At 38.1% G+C, this 11,870-nt stretch overlaps 1 protein-coding gene and 1 non-coding gene across 2 annotated transcripts; one reads left to right on the forward strand and one right to left on the reverse strand.

The window, feature by feature from the left end:
* The first annotated feature begins 760 nt into the window (after nt 1-760).
* Nucleotides 761-1,716, forward strand: LOC137713488 (protein S40-7-like). The gene has a single exon (XM_068452787.1). The coding sequence runs from the start codon at nt 955-957 to the stop codon at nt 1,567-1,569; it is 615 nt and encodes a 204-aa protein (XP_068308888.1). The 5' UTR covers nt 761-954; the 3' UTR covers nt 1,570-1,716.
* A 443-nt stretch (nt 1,717-2,159) lies between these two features.
* Nucleotides 2,160-2,259, reverse strand: LOC137714042 (small nucleolar RNA Z266). The gene has a single exon (XR_011065383.1). It is a non-coding gene; the product is annotated as a small nucleolar RNA Z266 (small nucleolar RNA).
* Between the last annotated feature and the right edge of the window lie 9,611 nt (nt 2,260-11,870).

Here is an 11,870-nt window from a genome sequence, read left to right on the forward strand (position 1 = left end):
GATTTTTCAATGTGACGATAACAGGATCCGATACACCACTGTCATAATAGAAGTTGTAACGGTTGAGCTATTAACTTAAGGAAGCAAACTCAAGCCAAGTAAATTAGGACCAAGTTGTGTAGAAAATAATAGTTATCATGTTAAGTTTTCATAGTCAGGTCAACGATCCACTACTAGTCCCACCGATGGGGTCCCAACTTATCCATCTACACAACTAAACATGTGTTTGATTTTATCACAAAAAATTTAGGTGCAATTAGGAGTGAAATCATTTTATATAAGTAGAAAATTATTTTGTGAAATTTTTTTATGGGGGTTTCTTTTCTCAAACAATAATACCATCTATACTTTTATCCACTTATAGATGAGACGTTTTAAGTTTACCTCTCATAGTATCAAATTATTTTTTTGTCAAATAATTATACAAAATTATTCTCGCTTGCACATTGTACGACATAACTCAAATTTCCCACCCTTAATATAAATATATCGTTTATATTAAAAAAAAAATTGCCCAATACTAAACGAGTCAGATTAGATTTCTCCTATTCATGTCATAACAATTATCGAATTGAAATTTTATAAATACACATGCAATCCATATCCGAACCAAACCTAAATCCGATTTATTAACAGATCAATCTTCAAGAATGGTCTTTTTTGTTTATCAACATCGTAACGTTTGGGAAATTATATATAATAACTTCCCTAAAATCCAAAGATAAGGTTTAGGCCTACGTGACTCACTAAAATCCAAACTCCCAAAAACCATCGCCCACCACATCCTTTTTTACCCCGAAAGCAACTCCCACCCCCAGCATTTTCTGGTGCCCTTCTCTTCTCTTCTCTTCTCGTCTCCTCTATTTCCCACAGAACTCCGCGTCCCTCCGCCGCATCGAAACCCAAAAGTCTCCTCCTTTTCCCCCCTTTTTATTCCCCCAAGAAATCCTAACCATGGATTCCACCAGCTTCTGCAACCAGCAATCGCCGTCGTCGGATCGGCTGCTCGGCCTCTTCTCCTTCTCTCCGCCCTCATCCGCCGCCGTCGGCGAGGAGCTCAACGAGGCCGAGGTCTTCTGGACCAACGACTTCACCGAGCCCACCGCCGACACCCCAAACCCCCGACTCAATCTGACTCGTCGCGTCAACTCCGGAATACTCGCGGTCCTCCCGGAACCGGGTCAATCGGCAAAAGTCTTGTACCGGAAGCCGACAATTTCGTCATCGTCGAAGCCCATCCCTTCAATTCCGAGACTTTCGCCGTCCCAATTACAGTCCCAGTCGGTGCCGAATTCGAGGAAGATCCAGAGCTCGGCCCCGATGATGGTGCCGGTCCTGTCCCGGGCGGTGGAGAAGCACAGCAGAAACGACGATCTGGCTGATGTGGTGGACGACGACGACGGGGGAGACGATGAGATGCTGCCGCCGCACGAGCTGGTGGCGAGGGGGTCGGGGGTGTCGGATAGGACGACGTTCTCGGTGCTGGAAGGCGTGGGGAGGACGCTGAAAGGTAGGGATTTGCGTCAGGTTAGGAATGCGATTTGGCGCAAGACTGGGTTTCTTGATTGATGATCAACAATTCTACAGAAATCTCTAGTATTTTTTGGTAATTTCGATTTTCTGCTTTTGGTTGATCAAGAATTGTGGTTCTTTTTTAATGCCAAGATTAATTGGGGGAGATTTTTTTATATAATACCCAATTGTGATTTTTGATTCTGGGTAATTAGGTCAAGTTCTATATTTTGATGTTGCTATTGCTTATGTTTATGGTAATTCCATAAGATGAAATCGGATTACGGATTATGGAGAATGACTTACATGAAACGAGGTAATGGATTACGGATTATGAAAAATGACTTACATGAAACGAGATAAACGGATTACGGATTATACTAGAATGACTTATATGAAACGGATTTCTCCTCTTTTCACACATCTCATTGAATCATCACTCTTGCCAACCCCACTTCCAAACTAAATTGCAAGATAGTAAATTTGATTCTACTAACTACATTATAAATTAAACTTCTTAATCCAACCATAGAAACCCTAAAATCTCAAAATTGCATACAAATAAGTAAAAGAAGTCACAAACAAGTGGGGTTATGCTAATTTGAAGGTTTAGTGAACTAAGCTCAGCAATTAACAAGATATAATGATGGAAAGCAGTCAGACAAATCCAAATGCCTCAAATAATTGAGTTCATGAAAAAAGATTTCTCCTTTTTTCATACATCTAATTGAATCATGACTCTTGCCAAATCCCACTTCTAACTCAAACCAATTCATAAAAATAAAAAATAAAAAAAAATTGCAAAAAAGAACCTAATAAGGATTAAAATTTAAAATGTTACCCACCAAGAGATATTTAGCAGTTTAACCAGTGAGCCAGAGCCCCAATTGACTGAAACACCCAGAATCAAACAGCATGGAAGTTATCTGCCTTAGGGTTTCAAAAAAATAAAATAAAAAAAGAGATGGAAAACAGAGCAATGCCTCAGAAAACCCAGGTGGGAGGAGAGGAGGGTTTCAGAAGGAAAACCCTAAAAACACCCTCCCCAACGGAGTTTTTTACCATCGTGCAGCTATGACTCAAAACGCTTCCATGGGTAAAATGGGAAGGCGATCTTAAGGGCCACACTTAACAAGAACAAACAAAAATTGCAGAACAAGTATTTCAATGGAAGAAAACCGTAATGGCTGAAGAGGCGAGGAGGCCGGTGAAGTGCAGAAGTTGGAATATACAGGGGATGCAGTTTTTGTAATGATGAATTTAGCCTTTGTTCATTTTTTCGTGTGTCGGTTAGGCTTTTTGGTAGGGAGTAGCAGAGACCCAAAGCTTTGAAATTTGCAAGAGGCCCAAAATATTATAGTTTCAACTTTCACCCACGACCTGGTTTAAGTTGCGAGTGTTCGGATGATGTTAGAACTAAACGGCATCAAACCCTTAATCATTTTTGTAACTGGATCCTTCTAGAGAAGTTCCTCCATTAGAAATGTAAGAAAAAAAAAATTTGGGTTCTAAAAGCACTTAAAGCGCTTTAGCACCAGTTATGTGTTTCTTGCAATAAGCACTTTGTTGAGGCCTAAAAATGTCACACATCAACCCAACCAAGTCTCAAGGCCCAATTGTCATGTAAGCCTTCATTTAAGCCCAAACACATGCCAAGGTGCGGATCGAGAAGGAAATATATTTACAAACATGTCATGCTACGGTAATTAAGGCGGATATTTATGCAAATCACGCCATGCTCATGCCTATTCAACATGCCAAGCTTCCTTATGCTAGTTAAGCCCAAGTTACATGATCGGGGCTTGTCAAGTGAATTGTGATGTGGATGGTTACGGAAAGTTATTAGACCTACACGAAATCGGGGATTATGGAAGACTTTGGGCTGCTTAGGGGCCCAAGGATCCAAGCCCATACCTTTTTCATTTCACATAGGCAAACATTGAGAGAGAACTAGCCTAGTTTACCTCTTTCCTTAGCAAGCCAACACTCTTAGTTAGGACTAAATTAGATTCATGCATTAAATATATGCTAAACCCAGCAAGTCAGGCATTTAATGCTGACTTTCCTTCATAGCTTGCATCGACAACCAACGCACAAAAGCCATGAGGCACGTTACCAGAAGTAACGCCAGCGGAAAGCAGGCTTGGGAAAAGCCATGCCTCGAGAAGAAGCAGAATGCAGGTTTCAATAGTGCAGCTACCTTACACCAAAAGGAAACTAGTATGAGGCTTCTAGATTTAGGATGCATGCCTGGGGGGCTGACAACTCGTGACATCTGGGTACATTTGGTGAGCCCTCATCCCTCATCTCGCTAGGAGCTGCTCAGTCAACATCGTGCTCGAAGTTCTCTTCTTGGTAACCAGAGGTGGAATCTTTTCCAGGAATAAATGATGAGGAAGAATTCACCAAGTTTATAATTGGCGATCAATTTGGTAGTCGGCATGAAAAATTGATGCCCAACTCGACTGGGAACTTGTCGCCAAACATGTTGGAAGTATTAACTGAATTAGAAGAGTTAGCAACGTAGCTACAGATTGACTGCTCGAAGTCTTGAGCTTCTCGGTTGTCATTTTCGGAGTCTGAGGCAATTGACATCGTGTGCGCTCAGTATCTACAAGTAGTGTCGAGATCTCAGAAATGTAAATGGAGAGAATCACAACAAATTAAGGTATGAGTACTCTGATAATTAGGCGCTTGTTACTATAGGATGTCTTAGGCCACTCAGTCTACCAGTGTTGGGGAGTCCGACTTTATCCTACCTTCTAGATTTGACGAAAATAGCCTCGTCGGAATTTACACGTGGTAGCGACGGCTGAGAAATCGAAGGCTTATATAGTCCCGAGCACTTAATCTCGGTCGTTGGTGATGGGATGCTTGGGCGACCAGATTGCGACAAGTCGCAGTTCATTTACTTTGGTTTGAGGCTGAAGGGACTTGAAAAAAACATAATGGTGCATGAGGTCACGCCTGTCTGCTACGCCTTCAATAGCTGATATGATAGTCGGGCGAAGAGAGCGAGGCTCCGTTTTTTTCCGTTGTAGAAAACAGATCCCTTCCTTTCCTCCCTCCCCTGAAATAATTTGATCTATGGACAACATTGTTATGGTAAAGGTCGTATTGCCATAATAATCATTACCGTAGGGCATAGAGAAGGAGGTCATAAGCGTCTATACCGTAAAATTGATTTTCGACGGAATGGAAAAGACATATATGGTAGAATAGGAATGGCCCAGCCCACATGCATCATTTAATGAAAACACCTTGGTTACTCCGCCAGTGTGTCACTGACACGTAACCCGTCCGTACTAGGGATGACAATTCTAACCGTTAAAACCGATAACCGCGGATAACCGTCTAAATAGATTGGATTTGGGTATGAAAACTCGGGTATATTTTGGATATGGGGAAAAACCGTGAATAATATTCGGTTATGGTTTTGGATATGGTTATAGGATCCCCAATCCGTATTCGTCCCCGAATCTGAACCAAATTATATATAATATAATTCATAGCATTTATATATAATTATATATATATGTATTATTCACTGAATCTGTTACTTTGAGAATACAAAAGTTGCATTGTGTGAGTTGCATTTTATGGGCAAGTTAAAAAGTTTTGATATGAATCAAAATTTTGAGAATCTAGACCAATAATACTTATGGGAGATATCAAAGATCAGCCGACATTATCGATGTTTAGCTTTAATTTTTATGCTCCACAAGATTCATTCATGAAATCATTTTATACATCAAATATTTAATGATGAAATAAATATTTACTAAATTATCATGCGTCAATTGAACGAATATATTTTTTGTATTGACGAAGATGGGTATAACAGTTAACCGATAGGGAATCCGTTATCCGGTGGGTATGGTTATGGATAATACCCGATGGTTAAATTACGGTTATGGATATGGTTAATTTTTGTGGTTATGGGGATGAATATAACATTTTCGTCCCCAAACCGAATCGTTGCCATCCAAGAGTCTCTATCTTCCACCTAAGATTATTTAAGTGTTGTAACTAATAAAGAGATTGAAATTAAATGATGTAGTTTGTCCAACTCATCTGCCACCTAAGATGATTAAGAAATGTAGTATAAAATTGTAGTAAGAATAACATTATTCTTGTTTTATCTTTGTGGTCTAATTAAGATTCTCCGTGTGTGACCACATGTCAACCGCAAACAAGACCAGCACCTTAGTTGGCTACCTGCTATTTGCACGTGTAACTCACCTTTAAAATTGAAACACGCAATAAATTAACTCATCTCAATGATTTGAGTAGTGGGGATCCTTGTTTAGTAATAAAGAAGTTTACTAGCTAAACCGTGATGATTTTGTTGGCGTGCTTTCAAGAAAAATTGAGGTTCTATCATAAAATGAATTGATAATATAGAGAATAATTCTATTTATTTATAAGTCCATATAAGGTTCCTCATCTCATCAATACGGATTCATTCTCAAGACGCTCCTTCAGGTGTGACAATTTTTAAAGCTTAACACGTGGAATACATAATAAGGTGACGTAGAGCATGTGTGGTTGTTTGGCTGCACATGTGGATAACCTGTTCTTATACCACGAAGAAAGTTAATATTCTACCATAAAACCAATTAGTAATATGAGAAGTAACCCTACTTACTTATAAATCCATGCAAAATTTCTCGTCTTATCAATGTGAAATTCATTCTCTTATACAGTTTGTCAACATTCCGCAGTGCGTCTTCACATTTTGAATTTCCACATACATGGAGCTCTTTCTATCTACTCCATCTCGGTCTTCCAGTTGGACTAAAACTCACAAATTTCCACATACGCGTACTGAAAAATGAGCATCTTTGAAACTACGGCGTTCACACATGTAAATCTTTAGGGAATTATGTTCTGTGTTTTGCACAACCGGATCTTTATATATAATTAAATATGAAAAATGACACTTTGAAAATAAATTCAAATTTGTTCTCTAGAATTTAGAAGGCAACAAAAAATTGTATTCTCGTCTTAATTACTTAAAAACTAAAGCATGTAACGATAGATTTTTTCCAAGAAAACAAAAAATTATTATTTATATAGGCTTTCACACCAAACACACCTTGTCAGCTTTACACACTCTGCATTCACATTTCAACTTTCCATTTTGAATTGAAGCTGGCAAAGATGAGAATAGTTTGTTGTTTTTGTTGTGGTGTTTCGACCCCTAGTTTTACGACACAAAAATGCTGGCAAAGATGTGAATGAGGAAGAGATGCTAGTGGAGTAAAAAGTTCGACTATCATGCATGTTGTTAGAATAAAATTAATTAATTCGGAATTTTGTCTATGATTGAAGCACGTAATATAAAAATGTAATTTTTAATTATAATTAGTTAGGATTCTTACTTCAATAAGGCTTAATATAACCCTCTATATTGTAATATTTTCATATATCAACATAATAAGTTATAATTCTACATGATATCACTCGTCTATGTTTTTTTAGGTCCTAGAGTTTCTCCTCTATTTTCATTCCCTACCGTCCAAAAAAAAAAACCAAAACAAAACAAAACAAAAAAAACAAAAAAACAAAAACAAAAAAACAAAAAACAAAAAACAAAAAACAAAAACAAAAACAAAAACAAAAATTGTACCTTTACATCCCCTATTCCTCTCATGGAGTCATCTTCCTCTCCTCCTAGTAAAAACACTGCCAACTTCATTGAACTTTCCACCACAAACTATGTTGTTTGGGTTCGTCAACTCATAGTCTTTCTTATTGGTCGTTGATCTCTGGAAATACGTAGAAGGTTCCTCTCCCTCTCTCACCTACCCACCATTGCCAATCCTCAATACATTGAAGCCGACCCCTTCTCTTCTCTTAAAATTCCTAATCCCGAGTACCTCCGTTAATATCAACAGGACCAACTGGTGATTAGTTATTTCATGAGTATGATTTGTAAACCGTTACTGTATCTCATTGTTAGTTCTATTACGCACCATTCTTTATGGGATTGCCTTCATACGCACTTTTTTCATACCTCGGTTGCTAATAAAGCCATTTTGCACTTTCAACTTTTGGATTTGTCCAAAGGATCTAAGACCGCGATTGTCTACATTCAAGAAGCCAAGTCTCTTGCTAATCAACTTGCTAAAATTGGTGAACCTATTTCTGACAAATATCTTGTTATGTGTACTATTCGTGAACTCGGCCTTGATTACCAGATGCTTACTATTAATGCAGGGCTCTTTTCGGCCCACAAAATGGTGCAAGCGGGGTGATAGATCACAAAATGCCCAAATTAAAGTCAAAGCTCATGGGCCTAGGGGAGTTAAAGGAATATATTAGAGCGCTAACTAGCTCAGTCGGACCAGACTACATAAAGTACCTTCTGACCACCAAATGCACATGGGTAGTCCAACAACTTTATGGCACAAGGTTCCATGAGCAAGCCTATTCAGACATCAACTAGGTCACGTGTCAATCCACAATCAAAAGTAAGGTACCGTTTGGTACGTGGGACGGGACGGAACAGAGTGAGACAAGGCGTTTCGTCCCACGTTTAGTGCGCCTAAAACGGGTGGAACGAGCTGTTCCACGGGACGAGTTTTGGGTGAATTTTCGTTCCATCTCAAATCAATGTGGTCAAATCCGTTAAAATTCTGGCACATAACTAGATTCCACAAATCTAATTAAACATTACTATGTGAACTAAACATATTTAAATAATAGAAAACAATTTTTAGTTTTATATAATTAAGAAATTTAAAATAAAATAAAAAGAGAAGAAGAAGATGAAGTAAATGAATAAATTGGGATTCAAGATCCAAGCTTGTAGCTTTCTGGTTCGTTGTTTGTGCTGGGTTTGACTGAAATGGAAAAATATTACTTATTTTTCCATAATTTCTAATCGTGTTGAATTGTGTAGCTTCAAATTGGCTTGGTTTGGAGTCGTTCGCTGATTTGGGATGTGAGTTTATGGAATCTCATGTTTTCCAAGACTGTTTTTCCTTCCTTCCTCGTTCTCTCTTTCTGTTTATGTTTTTTGACTTGAAGATCGAAATTGGATGGGATGGGAGTTCGGAATTGGGACGGATGGTCGTGCGGCGCCACAGCCGGCTCAGGTCTAGTGCGGGCAGGACAACTGTTCGGGGCCTAAAAAAATTAGGAGCACCAAAATTATTAGTGTGGCATATTTATATACGTTTTCATAAGAGTATAAATTTATAAAATTTGGTTTAATAACAAAGAAATTTAACTAGAATAGGTGATTTTGTTGTTTGAAATTAATGAGTAGGTCTTGGGTTCAAAACACTATGTGTGCTTATTTAAATTCCAATTTTTATAAATTTATTTTCATAACAGTTTAATTAGAAGCAATGATTTTTGTATTTAACATTAACGAGAGGTCCTAAGTTTGAAATGCTATGTGCATGTTTTTTATTTTTTTTTATTTTAATTTTTAGGAATTTTTGTTGATTGTTAATTTATTTTTAATTACTAGCTAATAACTAAGTGGGTTGCTATTTTTAAACATTCGTTCTAATTCAAGTCTAATCTTCAACAAAGGGTAATGCGTAGACTAAGTTTTTAGACTAAATTTGCAAATCATATGGCGTGTCATCAAGAAGTTTAATTTGGTGCCCATTCATTACTTATACATATCCTTAAAGACTCGAAAATATCAATATATTTTTAGTCTTATATTGACGAGATTAGTAAATAAGAAAAAACACCTCACAATTTATACAAAAACACTTTAAAAGTTCAGATAGAAGACAAAACTCATAATTTATCTACTTGTAAGCCTGAAGTTTTTTGGTTTCTTTCTCTCGACACAAAATAATTTAGTTTTTTTCGTGTTTCTAAATTACTGAGTTTGAAGTGTTTTTCTAAATATAGTTTTATCTATGTTTTATGTGTAAAAACAAATAATTTTTTTTATACAAAGTGAGGGCACATTTTTTGGCGTTGCTCCGGGCCTCAAAAATCTTTGAACTGGCTCTTGGCGCTTGCCAAGTTGTGGGCTGAGGGAACTTGTGGCTTCAATTAAGGCTCATGGTTGCTGATTAAGGCTGAGATTGCAGTTTGAAATTTGGAATCGAATTCCCAAAAACATGGGTGAAACCCCCAATCCAACGAGACTGCGACCGCCGCCAAAAAGCCTCCCATTCCGATGTACCCGAAGGCGCTGTCGGGTTCGCTCGGAGGCATCATGGAGGCCGCGAGTCTTCAACCCATCGATGTCATCAAGACCCGGTTCCACACAATCACACCGGCACCTACAAGCGAATTGTCCACTGCAGTTACATGTGCGACGGGAGGGGGTGGGGCTGTAGTGGTTACTTGGCTGGGAGAGGAAGAAGAAGAACTATTCATCTGCTTCTTCTTCTTTCTTTTTTCATTTTAAGTTTTTAATTATATAAAACTAAAAATGGTCTAAATATTAAAATACTAATCGTTGTGAGATGAATTGAAGACAGTAAACGCAAATAATACAACAGCGCGTGTAGTGTAAAAACAGGCATATTGACTGATTCCAACAAGTCAAGATGAGGCGCAAAGGCTTTTTTATTCGAGCACAAGCGCGGAGAACTTTCCAAAGCAACTAGAAAATCTGTCTTTCCCTTCTCCTTTCACTCGGCCTCCTTTTTGCGCGATCCCATTTACATAATTTCAATCCATTAATTCCATCATTCGTCTGCTATATATATAATGATTGAAACGTACGTATCAGACAACATATATAGAAACCTGAACAACTAGCTAGATTTGAGCTTTCTTTATTTGGGTAGCTGGAAGTAGCGTTATTAGGGTTAGGGTAGAGGGAGCTGGAGAGGCAGATGCAATGGAGGATTTACCACCTGGATATAGATTCTACCCAACAGAGGAAGAGTTGATTTTGTTTTACTTGCGCAACAAACTTGATGGGAGGAGTTAATTTGAGAGTCTTATTAGCATTTCTCAGAAGTATATATTCTCACTTTTCTTATATAAAAAAAAATATACAAGCGATATTGAAAGAATGTTGAATGCATGAGACACTGCCACAGATGAATGCTCTTATTTCAACTGAAAGTGCAAAGCCTTGCAATTGCAACTACTTTTAGGCCTCATTTGGCAGATTGGACTGTATTGACTATTTTAATCGAATATGATAAATAATTGTCGAATAGTACTGACTAAATTTGTAGGTTGTTTAATGCAATATCGAACTAAAAATCTACTATTAATACTGTGTTTGGTACCGCACAAAATAAGTAGTACTGCTAAATATCCATATTAGTTTTAAGGAAAAAATTGTTAATAAAATGAAAAAAAAGGAAAAATAATGATAGAATAATCCACAAAGGGCACTGCCCTTAATTTGTCGTTCATCTTCTGCATAAAACCCTTTTTGGTTAATCTTCTGCAAACAACACAGATCAGTTAAGGGTGTGTTTCACGGCAAATAGAGGCACTGTGAAGGTGCGACTTCAAGCGGAGACGACGGTCCAGCCACGTCGGTGAGGATTGACAGAGATTTTGGCTCTTGAAGTTTTCTGGGAATCGATGAGATTCTGCTCCAGATTTCAACGAAAGGGTGGTTACAAGTCGTTGGGTTTCAGATTCTGTCAACGAAAGGGTGGTTACAAGCATTTTATTTATTTTTTTATTTTTTTTTAAGTCAGTACCGTTGGATAGAAGAACATTAATTCCACTTCCCTATTTGTGTCGGATAATAATGTCTAGTGTCGATTATATCCGACATTTATAGTTTATATCGGTTGTAAGCGACAATATTGCTTTTTCACCCAACATAATCTAAACAAGCTGTCAAAAATGCCTTATCTGACAGTATATTGCATAAAACCACCACCAGTCTCCGACACATTAAGCCACTTTTGTAGTGGTGCATGTCCACTCTTCCACCCCCACAACCACTATCATCACCATCGCCATCACAACCGTCACTACCATGAGCATCATCACCAACCTTACTATGACCACCATTGACACCACAATCATCATGACCGCCACCTCCGTCACCGTCATCACCACTGCCCTTATCCTTACTCCTTCACCACCCCCAACAACACCTTGCCACTTCAAATAGCACCCCAACTATTATCGTCACCACTAAAGACACCAACTTACTATCACCATCTTGTTGACGATCACCACGTGACACTTCCACCACTATTGTTGCCACCATCACCTCATAATACCACTTTGTCATGGTCATCATCATCATAATTTCAATAGCAAAAACTTAAAAATGATAATGCTTATTAATAAAGTGGTCATTAAAAAGTCTATGACAATTCATAAAATTATAGTGTTGAACTGACACACCTCGACCCAGAAAGTCCACTTTGACCCTGAATCGAGCTGTGCTG

This window comes from Pyrus communis, chromosome 13 (assembly GCF_963583255.1).
Source record: "Pyrus communis chromosome 13, drPyrComm1.1, whole genome shotgun sequence".
NCBI classification, from domain to species: Eukaryota; Viridiplantae; Streptophyta; class Magnoliopsida; order Rosales; family Rosaceae; genus Pyrus; species Pyrus communis.